This window comes from Engraulis encrasicolus, chromosome 20 (genome assembly GCF_034702125.1).
Source record: "Engraulis encrasicolus isolate BLACKSEA-1 chromosome 20, IST_EnEncr_1.0, whole genome shotgun sequence".
Lineage (NCBI taxonomy): Eukaryota > Metazoa > Chordata > Actinopteri > Clupeiformes > Engraulidae > Engraulis > Engraulis encrasicolus.
This window is the reverse complement of record NC_085876.1, coordinates 15156022-15179252: the sequence shown is the minus strand read 5'-3', so window position 1 is coordinate 15179252 and position 23231 is coordinate 15156022. Positions and strand designations below refer to the sequence as shown.

The following is a 23231-nucleotide window of genomic DNA, read 5'->3' as shown; positions in this document are numbered from 1 at the left end:
TGGACCATCGAGGAAGTGACATCTCCTGGGCTGCACACACGTTTCCTGTGAGGTGAGTCTCTCCCCCTCTCTCTCTCTCTCTCTCTCTCTCTCTCTCTCTCTCTCTCTCTCTCTCTCTCTCTCCGCAGAGATGCGGGCCACATCTGACTCCTAAGCCACTCCCCCTCCTCCTCCTCATGCCTGCCTGCACGTGACGCCAGATAACTAGTGCTACAATACACTGAGGAGTTACTGCTTCTTGGTTAATGCAATGTTGATACAATTTTGCTTTTCTGTTATTTTTTTTAACTGTGATCGCATTGTGATGTGATTCCTGTTATGAAGAGCAATACAGACGTAGCCGCAGTAGTAGTATAGAAATCCAGGTAGATACTTTATTTAATCAACGAAATAAAAGTGTGTACATCCAACAATATGCAAGGTGCAGGACAATCCAAACAAATCAACACTGCTCTGTGTTTTGACTGATTAGTCAGGTCAACAAGTAGTGTTTTAAAACATTTTTTACTAGATGCTTTTTTATCCCAAACTGTTTCATATAGGGATGCAAATTATCGATTAATTCATTTATCATTAGTTGATAGCCTTATCGATCGACTTACGATTAATTGATAAGCGGCGTTTCCCCCCCAAAATGTTAATGTTTCTCGAAAAAAACCTACTACATCTAAAAATTGTAATTAAATATTGAAATTAAAAAAACACATTTAAATTAATTGTATTTCAATTCTTTAATCCAAAGGAGATTTAAATATTCCCACTATTCACACCCCTCTTCACACACACTCTTCACATACCCATTTCACCTGGGTCTCTTATTAACGCACTGATCGATTAAAGTCGATTAATCGATTAATCGTTTGCATCCCTAGTTTCATATACTACACCTTCAAATATTTCACACTATGCATACTGTACAGCACGTGCATCCATCACAGACACCCACACATGCATAACATGTACAGTAGGCTATTTGATGTGCATGTGATGTCCTCTACATCTTTCTTGGGTGATACAGTGCCTGCAATAGACACTTGAATACAAATAGAATCCAAATCCATCGAGCTCAATGTTATTCATTTCTCATTGTATAAAAACGTGCCATATCAGCCTTTCTAAATCAGTCCTCTTGAATAAACAACTTCTGGCGGTTCCTCTCAGCAAAGACGGCACATGAAGCTTTCATTTGAAAAAGTTCACAAGGCTTATGTGGCATCCTCTTCTTCAAAACTTAAACAGCACCAGTCATAGTCTCACACTCACAGTTTTCATGGTCACAGTAAATGTAAACCTACGCTTCTTCATGTGTGTACTGTACTGTGCGTGTATGTGCTCTGTGTGTGTATGTGTGTGCTGTGTGTGTACAATACAATAGTGTGTGATCCTCAGGACCTCAGGATTGCACGTAGTTTGTGTGGAGACGGATGGAGGGTGAAGCCCACGGCTGGTGTGAGGTCCAGCTGCTCCTCGGAGACACCAGCAGGGGGCGCAAAGCGGAAGCGCTGCAGCAGAGTTGTGAAGAAGAGGAAGAGCTCCATCCGGGCCAAACCCTCGCCCAGACACACCCGACGCCCTGAGGCACACACACACACACAGACACACACACAGACACACACACACACACACACACACACACGAGAAGGAGAAAGCAAAGAAGAGGAGAAGGGTGTTATGTTACCTTATATTACACACACCCAACGTATGCTCGCACGCATGCACGCACACACGCGCATGCACAAAAGCATTGTCTTGTTATTATCTATTGAATCACCATGTCCACAAGCAAATGCATCATTACTGCACCATACACCATACTGATAATTACTACTCCATACACTCTTGCCACTATTGGTGGATCTTGAAGTCTAAACTTAACTTTGACATAAATTCTTTACAATGGGACAAAAGGAAACAAGGAGAGGGGTTACATTACATTACACATAGCTGACTATTTTGTCCAGAGTGACATTCAGCTAGTATTTTAGGTACAGGGTATTGGTTACAGTCCCTGGAGGTTTGTGGGGTTGGGTGCCTTGCACTTCAGCTAGGTAGTTGGATGTACGAAGAGGTTTGGGTGGTATCTGAGCCTCCCTATTCATTAGGACACAGCTGCTCCTGCACCGTAGGCCACCACCTTTTACACAATTCTTAAAATTAAAATTAATTAATTAATTAATTAAAATTATTACAAAATCTTACACATAACTAAGACCGTGTTACGTTATGCAAAAGAAGAGGGATGACATGATCCTTTTTGTCAATTATTATTACAGAATCTTACATGAAATGATCTTTGGCATGTCAAAGCTGTTTGCCCAGGATCAATGTCAATCAAACAGCATTGACAGATCAACATGAACATTTTAAAATCAGAAAACAAATGGTCTGGTGATACGAGATTGTGTTGATACTTGCTGCACCATACAGTACACTCATGAGATTGTTGGAGAAGTTTAACCTTTCTAGGTAGCCCAGGCCTGTCCAATCTGCCTGTGATTCTGAATTTTGAGTTCAAGTCAGTCTGGCTTTTCTTGTCTGTTCCACATGGTGGCATAGAGTCAATGCACACAACTAAAAAATATAATATACATACACTATTGCAATCAGTACTGTGAACTCTCAGTTTGGGCATACAACATGGCATTTTGTAATGTAAACAACCAGATTGAAGCCAGCTCCAAGAACCTTTATGCCTCGGATCTTTTGGTGACCAAGCTTCATCTCTGAGACGGATCTCCTAACAACAACCAGACAAAATTCTGCAAAGCAACAGCTGTTCCAAAAATACCTGCAGAGAAGGGCAAGAAGGCATCCCGCTTGACAAACTGGCCCTTGTCGTCCAGGAAGTGTTCTGGGTAAAAGGAGCGAGGTCTCTCCCACTCCTCCTCATCCCTCAGCACTGACGTCAGCAGAGGGATCACTGACGTGCCCTACAGAGGACACACAGTGTTAACAAGACAGCACTCCTGCAACTAATGACTTCCTGGATGCTGCACTGATTAGCCCCTTTTCCCCACATGATGTCATGATGTCAGACACCTTTTATTCAATGTATTTGAAGCAGGAAAAGTACCATCCAGAGACATGGACATAAATGTACACCTCACTGTTTTTAATGGAAACTTGTAGTCATTTTTCCTGCTTCGCTTCAAAAACTGAACTTGTTTGACCTTACTCTGAAAAACTGTGTCCTTTGTTGTATAGGTATTTATGCACCAATAGATTCATGCATTTTTGTAGGAGAGCGACAGGGAGGGAGGCAAGTGAAAACTGCATTTCACTTTGGTTACATCAGTCTATTATAAGCCCACTTAGCCAACTAAATCAACATTAAAGGGCAACTCCTGCCAATTTCAATGTGCTGTTGTATAGCTCACGCTACCCTTGACTTGTCAGTACCCGGTGACGCCGCATTTTTTGGCTCAGCCCTTTCCGAATTATGAGCTATTCTAATGGGGGCAACTTTTGTTTACATTTTAAAAAAACATTATTATTTATTCCCAAAAACATCCAAAAGGTTATGCAACATCAGCAGACAGCTAGCAAACAGCGATACCTTTTGGGAAAATATTTGGAGTAGGCCTATGTTTCACTTTTTAAAAATGTAAACAAAAGTTGCCCCCATTAGAATAGCTCATATCTCGGAAAGTTCTGGGCCAAAAACGGCGGCGTCACCGGGTACTGACAAATCAAGGGTAGTGTGAGTACATTGAAATTGGCAGGAGTTGCCCTTTAAGAGAATGTTTTATGAGGTGTTAAATGCTACCCAAGAACAAGTACTAACCAAGTACAATGATTGCATTGGTGTTGACACTAGAGCTATATAATACGAGTATAGGCTTGTTGTTCTTGGCCAAGATTCCAGTGTTCCTTTGCCAAACAGAGTAAGTAGATCAGCTTTTCCATGATTTCTTCCCCAGAATTATGGCTGTTGCTCTTGCTTTCATTGCAATGTAAATGGCACTACTAAACAGGGCTGATTTTTTATTAGTTTATTTATTTATGGGCTTTTCTCGCCCTTATTGGACAGGACAGTTTGTGACAGGAAAGTTTGTGACAGGAAAGTAACAAGAGAGAGAGAGAGAGAGACGGGAGGATCAAGAGTACAACCTCGGGCCATGAGCCATGGCCATGGACAGGGCTGACTTTACAAACCTTAAAGGGGCACAAGGTAGGCTGACGTCATTTGCACGGTGCCCGTGGCATGCCTGTCTCAAAATCTACACCTTATTGAAAAAATGCTGTTAAAATAAACTCGCTGTGCGACTGTTTTTCCATCACGGAATGCCAGCAGTTGATACAAATCAGAATACGGTACGTAAAGCAATGTTTTCAAATGAAAAGTGTTTCCCACGACACTCGTTCGGACCGCGGTGTCAAAAGTTGCATGTGGGGTTTTCTGACAGCGGACAGTGGTCGCGAGAGCCATCGCTAACTTACTGATGACTCGCATATGTATCGGGTGACCTGGGACCGTGATGAATTAAACTTTTAATAACTGGAGCCCCTTTAAGTACCATAAGGGGTAATGCGACACCTGTCATGAATGAAATATGAAAAGTCCTCAGATTTGTATTAGGTGTTATAAGAACAGCATACAACTTTCACAAAGGGTTAATCTTAAACCCCTTTCATGCCCACACACACAGAGGCCACACAGTCAGACAGACCTTTTCAATGAAGTATCCCTGGAAGGTGACGTCGCAGCTGGTGACGTGCGGGATGCTCATGGGGAGGATGTTGGCCACCCTCTGGATCTCGTGGATCACGGCGTCCGTGTAGGGCAGACTCCTCCTGTCCTCGGCCGCAGCCATCCGGGCTCCGATCACCCTGTCCAGCTCCTCATGCACTCGTGCTGCAGACAAATAATAAAAATAAAACACTACAGCAACACATACACTACCCGTAATTCCTCAATTGATTTGTCAGTCCCTATTATGTAGTAGCCTGCCTCTTTTAGTTACGTGGTCTCAGGGGCGCCACCAGAAATTTTGGGCCCTATGAAAGATTCAAATTTTGGGCCCTCTTAAGGGCCCCTGTTAATGCTTTTGGGGCCTCTTAAGGGCCCTTGTCAGTGCTTGGGCCCTTAGAATTTGTAACATCTTTCCCCCCCCAGCGGCACCCATGCGTGGTCTAAACCATAAAATGAAAATAAAATACAAGCCACTCTTTTGTATTAAAAGACTACTTCAAATTGTACCCTGCCCCTACTTGTAGGCTGGTAACAAACTCTTGTTTTTGTTATTAGTAATCCCGGACATTATATGATGAAATGCGGTACGTGCGTCAATTAAATTTTTTGGGGGCTCAGGCGTCAGGTGGTACAATGCCCATAAACTAATTAGTAATTAGTGTACCGCAATGAATATGCTTCTACACTAAAAACCAAAATCCATACAATGGTGGCATTAGCTTTGGTTGCACCATCCTGACATGTACAAACAACTACTACTAAAACATCATTGACTCACATACAGTTGAATGATATTTGCCCATACGTCCCGTGTCACCATGCTGTTGTCTCTGCCTACACACGATCTGGAGCCAAATAAGTACATTCTATTATGTTGCATTTCCATCTGACCTTGTACGAGAGGGTACTTGGCCATAAGCAGCAGGGCCCAGCACATGGTTGCTCCCGTGGTGTCAGTGCCCGCCGCAAACAGGTTGTCCACACAGTACACCAGGTTATCTTCATGGAACTGGGAGTCCTTCTGGCCCAGAGCCTGGAGACAGACATGATATTATATGCACAGCAGTTTACATTCATAATAGCCTTCAGTAAGAGTATGCAGTGCAGTCTTTGAAGCCAAGGTGTGAATGAACTCATAACAGCAGCTAGAGCAGTGGTTCTCAACCTTTTTTAAATATATGCCTTCTGATTGCCTTTCCCTTTGATTTCATCACAAGCCTGCTGATGCCTCTCCTTAGTATTAAAAACTAAAATAGCCTACTTCTCCTTTGCAACTGAGCGATCCTGTCTCACCTATCTCCTACTCAAGAGAGCCCCCATTGAGAAACACTAGGCTAGAGAACCTTCAGCATATAGGGGCTGAAGGTTTGGTTTTCAGCCTGACCAGAATGGCGCTGGCGCCCATTGCCACACCAGTTATGTTCTGAACGGAAGTGCTTGCTTGCAAACCACCCACCTTCATACTGGGCTCTGAACGGTTACCCAGATGAACCTGTTGATGTCCACGTTGTCACCACAGTTCGCTTTTTTCGATAGTCCGATAGCATTTTTCGAAGTATTTTTCGATTTTGCTTTGCAGGTTTGAGATTAGGTGTGGGAACATGTACCAGCCGGTTCCCTGTCGGGCTGAATACTGGCCTTTATCTGTAAAATATCTGTATAATATGGACCAATATGGAAGGAAATAACTAGCTATCGTAAGTAAGGCAAGTTGTCCAAAAACATTGAAAAACAAATTTGCAAAGCAAGATAGGAGGTAGACAGATTTGACAACTTGCTGTTGAAAATTAAAGAGTAGGGCTGTCACAAGAATAGATTTTGCTGGAAGATAAATTGGCCAAGAAATTATTGCGATAAACGATAATATTGTTTTCTCTGTCATTTTCAAAAAAATATAATGACAATGGGACAAAAATGCAAAAACACCCTTTCTCATTTTGAAAGCGTCGCAGCATGGGTAGATAGAGAGATAGACAAGGTAGACAGACTGAAAATAAAAAAGTAGACCAACGTTTGAGCACCATTGCGCTGAGTGAAATGTGCCTATCGTTATTCAGTCTAAGAGAGAGTGACAAGGCAAACAAAGAAGCATGCAATAACTTATTGTGGCAAAAAAGTTATCGTGCTTGTGAAAACTTATTGTACGATATATTGACTTATTGAATATTGTGACAGCCCTATTCAAGAGCTTGGACTCTGTGTAGCTGCTAGTTTCAAAGAAAGTGAGCAGATGTCAATTGATTCGTAACTTACAGTAAAAGTCAAGGAGAACCTTGTCTGGATATATAAAAGCGTAAGAGGTTTCAGAAAGTACTTTACGTAAAATAAACAAATTATGAAGCATTAAGGAGACTAATACTTGGGTGCAAATACCTGGGTGCAATATTGCACCTTAGTCTCTGATGTTAAAAATAAAATGGTTTCAACCTTGTCTGACTCAAGGGCTTCTGAAATGTAGATGAGAGAAGGATGAAGATCAGATAAGAACAAAATACCCCTTTTTTGCAACCCTAACTAAACCGTAACTGATTGACGACGTGGGGCTCTTTTTCATTCTTTTGTAAATAAATAATGGTTTGGAGTAGAGCTTTTGTCTGTCACCAACCTAAATCACAGAGGAACCTCGGGCTGCAAATCAAATTGCCCGAGCACTAACCCAAGACGGCCACTTACATAATACGTCATTTCTGTGGTGCTGTGGCATAGGTCGCTGAATCTGATGCATCTGTGTCATGTACACTGTACATTTTGTGGTGTTAATTCAACACCAAGGGAGTTGATTCCAACTCTCACAGTGTAGGGTGAACACTTTAAGTGTTGAATTGGCACTGCACATTTTACTGTGTACTGTATGGGCAACGTGGCCCATTGGGAGCTGCGTACTGACCCGGCGTAAGTCCCCCCCGCCCCCTCACACACACACACCTCCACACTGATCATACGACTCAGGAAAGCATCAATGAAGCCTCTGCACTGCTCATGGTTGAGAGTCTCTTTCATCCTCCTGGAGTATTGACGTATATTGTCAAAGCCCTGGTTCACTTTATTCATGAGGACCCTCCAGTACCAGAGGACGGGACGCAACCAAGGACATATGTTGTAGATCTGTGAGGATAACGAAAACAAACAAACAAACAAACAAACAATGAGTTGTGAAACACAGTGTCGTGTGTGTGTGTGTGTGTGTGTGTGTGTGTGTGTGTGTGTGTGTGTGTGTGTGTGTGTGTGTGTGTGTGTGTGTGTGTGTGTGTGTGTGTGTGTGTGTGTGTGTGCCTCAGGGCGTCGGGTGTGTCTGGGCGAGGGTTTGGCCCGGATGGAGCTCTTCCTCTTCTTCACAACTCTGCTGCAGCGCTTCCGCTTTGCGCCCCCTGCTGGTGTCTACGTGTGTGTGTGTGTGTGTGTGTGTGTGTGTGTGTGTGTGTGTGTGTGTGTGTGTGTGTGTGTGTGTGTGTGTGTGTGTGTGTGTGTGTGTGTGTGTCCTTGCTCCAGGATACTACATCCTCAAGGGTACACATCTCTCCAGCTGTGCTCCCTCCAGATGTGAAGCCTTGGGTAATGGAACTGTATTGTGTCTTTTTGTTGCTCTGTGTTACTGTACACTTCTGCTAGCTTCTTAAAGCCCTGCAGGTCACTGTGTATCAAAACATCAGCTAAATTCATTGCAACCAAAGATTGTATAATAAATGGACCAAGCACCCGTGATAGACCAATAGACCTTCACAGAGCTGAAATGAAGCTTAATTTGGATTGCAATGGTCTGCCATTTTAGCATACCTAGTAACTGCCTTAAATCTACCTACTCATGCCCAGTTTCAAAAATTGGTGCCATCTTTGCACCAGATGCTGAAATCCCACCTCCTATATGTATTAAATCTAGGGAACAGGACACTACTGTCAATCCTGCCAACCACGCTCCTAACAGTTTGCAAAACTTAAACTTACTATGTAAACTTACTATGTGTACAATTTGGTGCTTGATTAAAGAAACCAAGATAGTCCACCTGCATTGAGGCATAGCCCGCGACTGAAACGATGTCATTGATTCTGTTGACCTGCGCCTTGAACTGTGGGTCTGCGTAGTCAAAGCGTTGGCCATAGACGATGGAGCAGATGATGTTGGAGACAGCGTAGCTCACTGGCCTGGATGTGTCAAATGCGGCACATGTATATAATACGCCAATCAGAAAAAAAACACTCACTCAAATGAAATAGTTGTAATTTTCAGGAGCCGCAACTGTTTTGTTGCACCTCAAACTGGGGTCAGTCATGCTTGCACCACAATAAAAAACAGAAAAACGTATCCTGTGTGCTCCGGTCGTCCTTGCCCAGTCTCCTGTGAACTGGACCAGCTTAATCCCAACTGAATACAGTCCCAGACTGTGAGCAACAAGAAAGCTAGAGCGCAAGTGACCTTCTTTCCTGGGGTGTGTAATGTTTGGATTATTACATGTGACGTGACAAACATACAACAGTTAGCTGTGGAGCTAATGTTGGGGAAATATCCTATGTTACAATGTGGCTTACCCAAAGGTGAGGCATATAAGTACAAAAAAAGTCTTGTTAAGTGTAGTGGGTGCATCTTATATTCAGCATTTATCAGTTTGCACATAAAAAAACATTAAGGATTCCTTGATCTCCATTTCTGATCTAGCTGACTTGCTGACACCTGCTAACGTGCACATACAGTACATTAACACGAATGAATTTACTCAATGAATAGACCTTACCATTGTGTTGTTGAAAGACCTCGACAAGGTGCTGGGTCTCTTCCTGGATCTTCTGTTCAATTGCCTTCTTGCCTATTCCAAAGTCCCTCAGCTTGGAGAGCGCAAATCGCCTCATCTCCTTCCAGCATTCTCCATTAGAAAATATTATCCCTGTGTGAATAGCAATGATAAGGCCGAGTAGAAATACAAATTCAGAGGAGGAAATGAAAGTGAAAGGGTCAGAATGAATGAATGAATGAATGAATGAATGAATGAATGAATGAATGAATGAACTTGTCAAATCACATGATGCACTAGACATACAAGGATTTGAAGAAGCAAGGGAGAAATAACCTAACATGATCAGACATGGGACGCAAAGAACACAACAAGTAGGCTAATAGGCAAAAAGTACCAGCTTTTTAAAAATCAAGTAACACAAGAGACACAAGAGTCGAGAGAGAGAGAGAGAGAGAGAGAGAGAGAAGAGAGAGAGAAGAGAGAGAGAGAGAGAGAGAGAAGAGAGAGAGAGAGAGAGAGAGAGAGAGAGAGAGAGAGAGAGAGAGAGAGAGAGAGAGAGAGAGAGAGAGAGAGAGAGAGAGTACAGGAAGAATTAGAATGGATTAGTCAGTAATATCTGCGGGGTAAGAACACTGAAAATAGTTGAGCGAGTTTCCAGGTCCAAACGAACACAACAGAGAGATGATAGAAGTCTGTGAGCAGGTATGCCAATTAAGCTATCCGAGCTGCAACCATGACACAGCCATCATTCTCCCACCATTGCCATCTTAGGTGGAGGGAAAGCATCCATAAGATATGACCCACTGTATCGAAGTGGCAAAAAAATATTGGAAAGAAAAACAATGTACAAAAATCTCACTCTTTTTTGCTAATTTAAAAAATGTCATGCAGAAACACTCTCCCCCAAGTTTCACAGTTCTGATAGCGCCCATTTGAGGAAAGGGCCCGTAAGATATGAACGCAGGTCAAATGGTGGTCAAATGGTAGCCAACATGGTCAAACGGTAGGGCACTCGTCTACCATGCGCCTGACCCGGGTTCGATTCCCGGCCTGGGTCGACCCTTCCCCATCTCTCTCTCCCCACTTGCTTCCCTTCACCACCTTCACTGTCCTATCATAAATAAAGTAAAACAAAAGAATCAATAAAGAAAAAAGATCTACAAATCTACTGTCCACATCTCCATATGTTGTGGGCATCTGTTTGTCTGAGGGGTGGGCTCCAGGATGTCGCTGGTACCAAGATGATTTGGGAACATTCGGTCTGCATCACTATGCTGAAATGGGGTCTTAAACAAAAGGGGGAGTCTGACAGAGTGGCCTAGATTTCCCAGGCAAAGCTGGGCAGAAAAAAAAGAAAACACAAAAAGACATTTGACAACAGGCTGCTTATGACAAGCTAGTACAGAATGACTCACACCTCCCAGGTATAAGCCAGGAATGGAGAGAGAAGAGGCGAAGACACTGGCTGGCTAGTATGTTACAGTCTTACTTGAGCTTCATACTGTACCAACAATGCTGGAATCAATTTATCCAAACAGCTAAATGGTATATGAGCTTATGCTACGTCACGTCAGTACACTGACAGAGCCATCCAACCTTGTGCTCAGGTTGTGTCTAATAGTGACGTAAACCACACCAGACTACAATCATCAGTATCAGTGTAGAGTGCGCTAGAAGTTAGTTTGGTTTCCATTTTAGTTTTTTTGTCCATTACAAACGCCTGTCAAAACTAGACTGCCTGTGCAGTCGCCTTCGACTGCTTAAGGTATATCCCCGAAACACGACGCTTCCAGTCCCCAATCATTCCTACCACTCCCGTCCACCTTTTCATGAACGTTTATGATAAATACAAAATATAAAATAAATATATTTAATATCTATACATAGATCAATGACGTGCATGGGCTTAAAACTAAATGACTATTGTGAAAATATGGGGCAAATGGTAACACTGTTTTAATGGTTCACTATTACAGTGGATATACCACATTAGGTACAGTGTAATAACCAGTGTAACAATATTTAATACCACGTCATACCAGTGTGACACCATGTACCAATTTTGTACTTATATCATGTAGGCTATTTGTGTGTAAGTGGTATTACATGGTATTGCATATTTGTACACTGGTATTACACTAGTATTACATGGTATTACATATTGTTACACTGGTTATTACACTGTACACAGGGCTCTAAATTAACTTTTTCCATCACCAGCCAATTTGGCTAGTGGACATTTTTTCTTACCAGCCAATCAGAAGTCCAACTAGCCTTTTTTTTATCTCGCCAAAATAAACTATGCATTAGGCTAGCTTTTTTTCTAATTAAATGGTCATTTTGTCCAACTGTTTCTACAACACAGATACACTATAGGCCTGCATAGGCTACTATATGCCTACATAATAAGCATATTATGGCTATATATTTTTTCATTATTTTTTAACATCTGCTTTATTTTTTACTTTCGTTACTTAGGCCTAATTCATTTGATTAGTTTTTGTTCAATTCCTCTGAAAGCAGCTGAATCACATCACACAAGCCACTCACATAACAGACCTTTAACATAGGCCTACAGTAACCAAGCACACAGCCAAACACTACAAAACCTCACATACGCACACCCCAAGGAAGGAGAAGAGGTGGGAGGAAAAGGAGAGGAGAGAGGAGGAGCTCTTCTCTACCATGCGCAACAAAATGACAAGAAGCCTAGTTTAATTAAAAGTAAATAATATCCCGGGAATCTTCGCTTCCTTTTTTACTTCCACAGCTTCGTCGTTGGTTGCTTTTTTTTCTCTTCGATGGCGTGGGCTTTCCAACTTAGTTGCGCCAGGACTCTGAACATTTTAGAAGACAACTGAACTGACAGCTACGGTCACACTACTCTGACAGTCGGCTCTCCTCCTCTGCCCTGGTCGCTATTTCGTTCCACAACCACTCATTTTTAACGTCACTATTTACAATTACTACTAGCATTCACCAACACAGAGAACCTTGCTCTAACCCCCGCCACATTCTCATCACTCGCACAAAACGTCTACACAACAGAAGTAGCGCTATGCATAATCTGCGTAAGTCCTGTTATTGAAACGGTCAGGGTCTCGCTGCTTAAAAAATGCAGCCTGTTACAGCAAGGTTCATATAGTAATAATAGCAGTAGTGACGTTAAAAAGGTTGTAGCGAAAGCGACGAGAGCATAGGAGGAGAGCTGCCTGTCAGAATAGTGTGAGCGCAGTTTAGCTGACAGAAGGCTGGTCGTCTGAAATGTTTTCAATCCTGGCGCGCGCAACAGCATGGAGTTGAAGCAGAGAGGATTTATAGAGGAGAGGCCAAACTGGCAGCTTCTTCCGGGTGGTACTGTCCACGGGGCGGCGATGTTCAAGCAGAGGAGAGCCGTCAGAATGAATGGGGGTCCTATGAAGCTCCACAATAGACGCAACTGATGTGTCCGATATGGAAGGTCACCGGTTTTCATTTTATTTTTCCTAAAGGAAGTGTAAATTGCCCTTCCAAATGGCATTTGGTTTGATTTTTTAAAATCATTGCATTTTTTTAAAAACACGCATTTTGTGCATGAATAACGTGAAACTCAATTACCCAGAATGCTGCACGTGAGCTCTGTACCCGGGTGATTCTGGAAAACAAACATGGCGACAACTCGCTTTTACTACCTTAAAAATGTGTTAATCCGACGCTAGATTTCTTAACTGATGAAAATCGAAGGCAGAAATCAACATTGTAGTGTCTAAATATGAGGTCGATTGGTCTATTTGTGGCGTACATCACGATCGGCCGAGTTGTTGGCCTCACGTTTGTCAGTTAGCTTGTGGCTAGGCTACGTCTCGCCGACGTTAGCATCCGGTTTAGTTCCCCATTCACCAATTGGATGTCGTCATTTCCTTAGCTAGAAGCTAGTGAAGACTGACTCACAAATGTCGAAGCTGTAAGAAACTAGACGGATATAACTCCTAGGTTACTGTGTTTTAAATTTTAATGTTTAATTTGCAGTCAGAGACGACCGTAATATGTCCAGGTTTCAGTTGCTAGGGAGGACTTATTGTGGGCCATTAGCCCCAGCCCAATAGGGGAACCCCAATCTGCTCTGTCTGAACAGCGCCCCTAATGCAAATCCATTGAACTGCGGCCAAATTTTGTATAATGGGGCGAATAGCCTGTGGGACGGCTATAGGTAGAAAGGCTATGGTTGAAGCTCGATGCACTGGAAAGCCCACGGTGGGAGGATACCTCGTGACGCTAGTGTCCATGGGTAATGTAGGAAATCTCGCCGTATAACGTTCATCAGAGCAGCGGTTTACCGTTCAGAAGTTACTGTACTCGGGCGCTACTAGCCAAATTGGCGGGTAGGTATTTTTTTCTACTAGCCAAAATGAATTTTCACCCGTGTTTGGCGTGTTGGCGTGTGTTAATTTAGAGCCCTGACTGTACCTGGTATTGCCTATTTTTACACTGGTATTACACTAGTATTACATGGTATTAAATATGGTTACACTGGTTATTACACTGTAGGCCTACCTGATATGGTAGATTCACTGAAATGGTGAACCATTAAATTAAGGAGTTACCGGGCAAATCAATCCACCCAGTCAGAAGTTATGGGCCAAATAAAAATTCCACCATTTTGAAAGTGTTGACCTCCAAACTCGAATCAGTTCATGAACCTACCCTGCAGCATTCACACACCAAATCTGGGACAAATCCATCCACCCGGTCAGAAGTAATGGGCCAAACAAAAATTCTGCCATCTTGAATTCGGCCATCTTGAAATTGTTGACCTCCAAACTCGAATCAGTTCATGAACCTACCCTAGAACATTCACACACCAAATCTGGGACAAATCCATCCACCCGGTCAGAAGTTATGGACCAAACAAAAATTCGGCCATCTTGAATTCGGCCATCTTGAAAGTGTTAACCTCCAAACTCTAATCAGTTCATGAACCCACCCTAGAGCATTCACACACCAAATCTGGGACAAATCCATCCACCCGGTCAGAAGTAATGGGCCAAACAAAAATTCTGCCATCTTGAATTCGGCCATCTTGAAATTGTTGACCTCCAAACTCGAATCAGTTCATGAACCTGCCCTAGAGCATTCACACACCAAATCTGGGACAAATCCAAACATCCGTTCAAAAGTTATCGCGTTAACACGAAAGACCTTACGCGGCGGCGGCTGGTTAACTGGTTAACGCACTGGTTAATTGGTGAGTTAGTTAGGGGTGGCAAAGGTGACATATTGGAGTATGATGCAATGTGGTCACACATGGCCAGGCTGTGGATTTGTTGGCTAATCCCCCCAGAGATTCATCTGTTTGGCATGCATTGATTATTTATCAACAGTGTGATCAATGTTCAGTTGTGGGCTACTTCTACCTGCCTGCTTTATCTACAACCTACTGTACTGTGTGCTGTTTTTTTTGGCACCCCCTGAGTCATTCAATCAATTACTGCAACAGTTTCACCTCCAATCAGAGCGACCTAGTTTACTCTGTTTTATTTACCAAGCACCCCTGCACCCCTGCATCTATATCGTAGCCTATATAATATAAGCGCGAGCCAGGGTTAAGGAAACTCCAGTTTAGGCTAGTAGGCGGCCTAGGTCGTAAAACAGTTTGGTCAAATCCCGTTGTAGGCTATTTACCAAGAACTCCTTTAGCTGCTAAAAAAAGAGAAAGAAACGGAAAAGCGTTCAGAAAGAAAAACAAATTGTCCGAGAAACGTAGCCTATTTTCCGACTCACTTTCAAATTCCACGTTTTCTATGGCCTACGGTGCTTGCTTGCAAGTAGCCTAACCAATGATGTCTTCTTCTGCCATGGGCTAGGACTAAGCTCGCAGGTCAGCTAACTGGCATTTCTCAAAACTTAGTGCGCACACTTCCAAGTGTATTCAGCCTAATTATTCACGGCCGTGATTGGATACTCTTTATTAGTCACACCCAGTGATTGGATAGCCTACTCCGTAGTTCACCAAAGAGTATCCAATCTCTGGGCGCGACTAGTTAGGCTGATACACTTAGAAGTGTGCGCACTAGGTTTTGAGAAATACCGAACATCACAGATTCAAACAAAGGTGTGGGGGGACTGAGATAAACCTTAAAGGTACACTGTGTAAGATTTTTAGTTTTTTAAGGCTATTTCCAGAACTCATTAATAAAGTTTCTCTATTCTACTCAAGTAGGCTACTGAATTGCAATACCTATCCCATATCGATCAACAGGTGGCAGCATTAGGCCTAGGCTATATTTTGATACGAAATCTTGTTCGCTAGCATTTTAAAAAGGATACAGATCAAAGTCAACATTTGTGATTACAACAGGGAGTATCATACATATTGTGTATCATTTGTTTTCGTGGTGTATATGTTTTAGAGGGTGCAAAGGCCAAGTTGCCACAAACTACCGTAGCCAAATCTTGACTTTAGAGTGGCGATGACAGGCCCATTGGCTAGCAAGTTTACCTTTGAAACAATGATACAGTGTTTGAAACGCTTGTTCTTGAGAAATCAGATGCAGCCTGGCATTAAATGGGTCACGAATAGTTACATATTATATTCCATGTTTACAAAGCCACCAACAAATGCAGCTTTACTGTGTGACTGTGAACGTTGTATTGGCAGTGCCTTTACGGAGACACTGGCTTCTTCCCAGACTAATCAGTGGGGGTGTCGTGCCGAAAAGCGAGTGCCTGCCAGAACACGAGTGCCCTCATTGAAACCAATGGAAACCGATTACCAATTTTTCAGATAGTTTTTACCCATTTTTGCAGATAAATCCGACACAATTTAAGATGGAAAGCCTATCAATAAAGCATCTACATTCCTTCTGGAAGTATTACAAAGAACTGGTTACAATTTCAGTATTATTTCCATAAAAGAATCGAAGAATTGTCATAACAAATGTTACAGTTTCATTCAAATAGCTCATATTAAGTGGAGGACGAGTAATGTTTCATAAGCATATTTTTATTCATAAATCATGTAATTCATTCTGCAAAATTTTTTATAATTTTCTCTCAAAAAATGTCATTGGTTTCAATGAGGGAACTCGTGTTCTGGCAGGCACTCGCTTTTTGGCACGACAGGGGCACTTACTGGTAGGCCTATTCGCCTTTCGAAAAAAGATCAATTCGTAAGGGAGACAACTCTTTTAAATGATGTGTACAGGAGCAGACCTGCTTTTATGGACGGGAATATCGTAGCTGCGTTTGCGTGGCCTATCTTGCTATTAGTCGAGTGGTCTTACCCTGTAGGCTACTGCTGTTGCGCTAATAAACAAGTCTTGTTATTTATTATCAGTGGTCTCAGTGAATGTAGCATTTGAAAGTGGATGCCCAAAAATACCAAGATAATAATTTGATATTATTGGCGATGCCAGTTTGAGAACATGGGCCTATACTGCAAAGCTGATTCAGGAATAAACCAGCTTAAGTTAAGAGGTAATTCATCTAATAGAAGAGCCTGGGGCCTATACTACAAAGCTGGTTCAGGGTAAGTTAAGGTTAAGTTAAGAGGTTAATCATCTAATAGAAGAGCCAGGAGTCCTCATTTTCTTGAGAAAAGCTCTTCTATTAGACAATTTACCTCTTCACTTAACCTAACTTATCCTAAACCAGCTTTGTAGTATAAGTCCCTGGAGTCCTTATGTTCTTAAGAAACGGAGGGCTCCGGTCTCTTCCATTAGATGATTTAGGTAGCCTACCACTTAAATTAACCTGGTTTACTTCTGAACCAACTTATAGCCCCCAGGTGGTGACACAAAATAACAAAATGAGGTCTGTAAATGCTGCACCTAGTGCTGTGAGTAGATTCAGGATTTTGAGTAGGCCTACTTTCACAAATGTGTGGTGTATGTGTGTGTGTGTGTGTGTGTGTGGTGTATGTGTGTGTGTGTGTGTGTGTGTGTGTGTGTGTGTGTGTTTGTGTTTGTGTGTGTCTCTGTGTGTTTGTTTTCCAGGAAATATGGCCGATACCACCTTTGGCTGGTCCACCTTTGAAGTATGTCGTTGGCTGGAGCTGAATGGGTTAAGTGAAGCCAAAGACATCTTTATCGGTAACACACCCAACTTTTTGTAATGATGGAGCGTTTTTTTCTCGATGTGGTTTATGCAATGTTGTCAAGTTCACCATACCAAAATATCTTAGCCATCTACAGCTCACGCACCAACACCAACCTGATTTTCGAGCAAAATGTATTATTGATGGATGCAGAAAAAGCTACAAAAGTGTAGGAGCACTGAGGATGCATGTATACAGACTCCATCGGCAGTACCTGCAAGCCAAACCTCAAGACCAAATAGATTCCGAAAATGAAGACGACTCTGAGGATGACCCAAATATAGACGAACATAATGTGGAAGAACCTCTGCCTAGACATAGTTTAGAGACACTATTGTCTGGGTTACAAAAGCATGTGGCACTATTCATTCTGAACCTCCAAGAAAAGCATCTTCTCCCAAAATTGACACAAGACACCATTGTAATTTATTCTAAATTTTTTCCAGGAATAATATGCAAGCATCATTAAATTTCATTTAGAAAAATTAGGCCTTACTGTCGAAGACAATGAGTTAACCCATCTATTGTCAGATACAAGATTATTTGAAGGCCATTGATGCAGAGCTTAAGAAGATCAGGCCAAACTTCACTAACATTGAGCGGAGGATGGAGAGGACGCTACACACCAGAACACCGCTGTATAAATCTTCCTCTGCATCAGACTTCTTCCAGCAGTTCCCCTTCCTAAAACACCCACCACTGGTAAGCTCCCATTACTTGGATTGTCTGGGCTCTAAATTAACTTTTTCCCTCACCAGCTAAAATGACTTGTAGATACTGATTGTACTTGCCAAACACATACTCACTAATGGGCCAAAGAGGCTTATGTTATTCCACCAGCCAAACGAAATTTTTACCAGCATTTGGCCGGTTGGCTGGTGTTAATTAAGAGCGCTGATTGTCAGTACAAAACAGCTGGACAGCTGGAAATACAAAAAAGCCTTCTTCTCTTTCCAGCTACTTCACGAAATGCGACTGCGGTTTGGTCACGACCTGGACTCCCTCTTCGGCACATTCATCGAGGAAGCAGCGGAGAAGATTGTGGGGGCTTCCAAGGGCCCCCTGAAAGCAGCCATATTGCCGCCTGATCGAGTCATATCACAAGGAAGTTATGCTTTATATTCCAATTAAAGTTTTCATTTGTAAAAAGCCTAGCTGATGAAATGCCAAGTCATGTCTAATTACTTTTGTCATATTTAATTATTTCCAGGTATGCGGACCAATACGGCTGTACTGCTCCTCCCGACCTTAATGAAGGAGAACGCAAAATATTTGTTCTGCTTCAATGAAGTAAGCAATTCAACTTTTTGTTTCTTAACATTAACTGTAAACCTGTTAACTGTTTCTTAACTGGTGAGTCGGGACCTAAAAGTGGTTAGTGGATGGGTCTTGGGTGGCTCCCGGAGTTGTGATGTAGGCCTACAAATGTATTACAAATTATATTTATTATTATATGCTTGACACCATCTAAAGCAAATTTAATTATCTTGGTCTCTTCAGACCACACAACATGGTTCCAGTAATTCATATCCTTGGTCTGTTCATATCTTTTGAGACCAAAATAACCAAATTTGCTTTAGATGGTGTCATAAGTGAGTTTTACAAAAAAAGTTTATCATCTGGCTAGTCTAGCATTGTAGATATTAAATGTTTAACATTTTAATATCTCATAATTCTTGTTTGGATAAATGTTGTGTTCCATGTTGCTTTTGTGTTTTGTAGAGCAGGGAAAGAGCGTTAAAACACAGTTTTTATCATTATTCATTGTTATGTTTTCTTTTTCAGGAACCACTGGCGCCAACACCAACTATTATGATGTGCTTCGAAGACTCTCCACTGACAGCCGATATGGTTTCCATCAAGATGGATGGGGAATGCATCATCCCACCCTCCCCAGACATTGATGCCACTTTGGGGCTGTTGTGCATTTTTTCATTATATTTTTAGATGCGTCCCACGCATCTCTATAAGAGGCTTTGGTGTCCGTCCGTCCGTCCGTCCGTCCGCCCTCCCGTGATGCGTTTCCCTCCCGTGATGCGTTTCTGAATTGTGATTCCCTCCTGTGATTCCCTCTTGTGTCCACAAGGTGGCAGTCGCTCAGTTTTGGCCTGGAGCTCATGCGTGCAAACCAACCGTGCTCTTTGCCAGTGAGAAAAACATGGCGGCACTTCCTGTTGATTTTCACATGAAAGTTTTGCTTAATTTAAAGTCCCTAAGCGACTATAAATGTTGTGGCTTCCATATATTGATGTAAAAGTGCCCCACGAAGTAATGAAGCACAACAAAGTTACTCCACATTACCATTTGACCACTCGTTTTTCGATGCTAACAGGGTAGCTAATGTAGCATTGTAAATGATCCAGGGAGAAAGGGGGAAATGTTGTGATTTCAGTCCGCCTGAGGCAACGATTTTCGTGGGGAAGATGACCTGCATCTCGGTGGCATTGAACCACGCCCCCGTGCCTTATTTGGCTCGCTCAGCACGTGCGTCCTCAGTCCAATCGCAATGCTTTATTTTCCCCAGACGTTTAATCGCATTTAAGTGAAAGTGCCATGTATACACATCGCAAAATAACTCTTAATCCGATCTATTTAAATCGCATTTATTAAATCGGACTTAAAAACATCATGTACACGTAGCCAATGTCTCATTGATTAGTTTATGGAACTTACGGTTTGTCTGTTACGGTCCACGAAGACAATATCCACGTGAAAACGCAAACGCCTGCAAACCACTGTTTTGACAGAAATACAGTTCACCTGTCGCCTACTCTGTTTTCTTCCCAAAGCGGCATTTAAAAGTATTCCATGAAATCCAACATCAACGTCACTTCAAATAGGTGACAGCATCATGCTCACACATGAAATAACACTTCAGTGAGGGGGGGACGTCACTGCTCTCATATTAAAGTGAAAAGAGAATTTCACATTTTAGTTTATTTAATGTAGGCCTATGCAAAATTGCAAATAGCCTATTCATTGAAATCTGTCCAGAAAGGGTTGTAATGTTTGCCTGTTTTTTTATGTTTGTAATTAAAAAAAAAAAAAAAAAAAAAAAAATGTGATTAAAAAAAAAAAAAAGCCTAACAAAAATAGAGATTTTATGTTAAAAAAAAAATGTGATATGGGATGGACCGATGGCCCCCCTAAGCTAAATTCGCCTTAGGTCCCCACATTGCTAAATGTAGTGTAAGGGATTATTTTGAAAAGACAGTAACATGTAATCAGCAATGCATTACAGTTTTTCAGTAAATTGCCCAACACTGTTGAAATCCTATGGTACTTTTTCAAATCCAGGCTTATACAGTACATGGTAGGCTTATTGATAAATTGCCTTGACAGGTTATGAGGAGGCCAAGGGGGCGTTTGGGCAAAAAAGGTTCAGAACGGGCATAGACGGACGCATCTGTTGTCCGCCTGTCGGACTTGTTTATTTATATCCAGTATCCCAAAGAAACATACCTTAAATTTTTTTGAGAGGCGGTTAAATCTAGCTGTGGCCAAGCATTCTCTACCCGTGTTAAGGGTGGAAAAAATGTTGCAGTAATGACATTTGCACGATCATTTCAAATATTAAGTGTGTGTGTGTGTGTGTGTGTGTGTGTGTGTGTGTGTGTGTGTGTGTATGTGATTTCTTGTGGGTTTGTTTTATAAAAAACTATTTATATTATTGATCTTTTATATAAATAGGAATGTAGATGTCTGAATATTGATCTTAAATATTGACATTTTATATTATAGGTGATGTGTTTTAAATAGAAATATAACTGTTTGGTTGTTGATACTCTGCTTCAATTTGCTCATGAAAAAGGTGTGGGAAATGGGGATGTAAGTGTCTTAAGTGTGTGATTGGTGAGGCGTTTAGATCATTAACATTTTGACTGTGTTTAAACGTAAGTGTTTTTTTTTTATACTTGAGCTCTATGTATTTAACATTAACTTTATATATAATAAACGAGTGGTATTTGACTTGTTGTGCTGTCATAATTGAAATATATCATAATGTAATAATAATACTAATTAATATTATTAATAGATGTAATAATAATGAAAAACAATAATACTACAAATAATAATAATAATAATAATGCAAAATAATAATAGTAAATGGTTCTATATGGAACCATTGCCACATACATAAATGGCACCTTGGCAAGGCAAGGCAAGGCAAGTTTATTTATATAGCGCATTTCATACACAGGTGCAACTCAATGTGCTTCACATGTAAACCTTCAATGGTTCTTTACAAAGAACCTTTTAAAAAGGTTCCATGTGGAACCATTTAGGGTGTCTTATTTGTAACAAAGGATATAACCTTTTTAGGTTCCATATGGAACCTTCTTTTCTAAGTGTGTGGTAGGCTATCTATAGCCTATTATAGTATTAGGCCTAACCCTTTCTAAGGCTATGCTGGTTTGAATTGAGTTGTAACCGAATGTCTCAGCGTGTCAGCGTACAATATCGCCCCTTGTGGCCACATTAGCTAATGAAGATAAAGTTGCTTGAGTGATATGACGTGGCGTTATTGAGGGAAGAGACATTTGTGCCGTCAATATTTGTCCTTCATATCATTCAAAAGCACTGTGTAATGCATACTGTGTATTATGGTGCATATCTTTTGTGTCCTCTTCGACAAACTGACCGATTTGTTTTTTTTTCACTTGTTATATTGATTAGGCTACCATGGTGCCATAGCCTATGTAGCCTAATTTGATTATTTCCACATTTACATCGTGAAATGTTTTTCTTTTTTTGTATGCATATACAGCTGTGAGCCGTGCACCTTGTAAACTTGTTACGGTGATGGCACAATTAACATGCAAAGAGATGAGAGAGATGCAAAAACATGTCTATGAAGAGTCCCAGGTGTCATCGAGGCCTTAGGAGCCAGAGGGGCATTTTTGACCAAAATGAGTTACGCCCCTCTGGCTCTAAGCCCCCACGGCACAAGAACATAGTTCCAAGCAAGGACAGGCAGTCGGAAAGTAGCCTCCGTTTTTCGGAAAATGTGTTTTTCTTTCTCACCGCTTTTCCGTTTCTTTATAGCAGCCAAACGAAACGAGTTCTTGGTAAGGGACTGTACGTTATTTACCGGGGGGGGAGGGCTGGTGCGCTGGAAGTCCGGTCAAAAAAAAAAATCATGGCCCCCCCCTCCACCTCAAATTTTTTCCCCATGGCCCTCCCCCCACTTCAATTTTGTTTTCCCATGGCCCTCCCCCTACAGATAAAAAAATATATATTTCAAATTGGTAGATGAACAACCATCATGAGAACAGTCAGAGTAGCCTACATCAAGGGCGGTTGTCTGCACTATTATGTGCTATCGATATCAGTGGATACCTATGAGAAGCCGCAAGAATCTACCTCTGCGGCTGCATGGGATGCCTTTTAACTCCACTGTCACCAAGACAAATTGCCTTCACTATTTTTTTTACGTGTTAAGTGAAAATAATAATAATAATAATAATAGGCCTAATAATAATAATAATAATAATGATAATAAAAACTTCCATTTCAATACCAATGTCCGAGTTGTTACTACTGTAAACTACAAAGTGGAGAGAGTTTCCCCACCGTAGCTTCAATATTTCCCTGCTCGACAAGCAGCGCCTTTCACAAGGTACGTTTTACATGTTCAGCACAGTAGCGAAGCCAGGGACGCAGGAACTGGTTTTGACCAGGGGGTGCTGTGAAAAAAAAATCTGTTTTTTAGATGCTATTTCCTGCGTTCTAATCA

At 41.7% G+C, this 23231-nt stretch overlaps 1 protein-coding gene across 1 annotated transcript in view; it reads right to left on the bottom strand.

Annotated features, from left to right (window-relative positions):
* Window positions 1–752: 752 nt before the first annotated feature.
* LOC134436335 (cytochrome P450 2K1-like) overlaps window positions 753–23231 on the bottom strand; it is a 57856-nt gene continuing 35377 nt past the window's right edge. The window contains exons 2-8 of the mRNA XM_063185495.1: window positions 9416–9570; window positions 8695–8850; window positions 7619–7798; window positions 5585–5726; window positions 4671–4855; window positions 2789–2930; window positions 753–1573 (exon numbers count right to left, since the gene is read on the bottom strand). Of these exons, the coding sequence (XP_063041565.1) occupies window positions 1386–1573; window positions 2789–2930; window positions 4671–4855; window positions 5585–5726; window positions 7619–7798; window positions 8695–8850; window positions 9416–9535 (1113 nt within the window). The 5' untranslated portion in view covers window positions 9536–9570 and the 3' untranslated portion in view covers window positions 753–1385. The remainder of the gene's footprint in view (window positions 1574–2788; window positions 2931–4670; window positions 4856–5584; window positions 5727–7618; window positions 7799–8694; window positions 8851–9415; window positions 9571–23231) is intronic.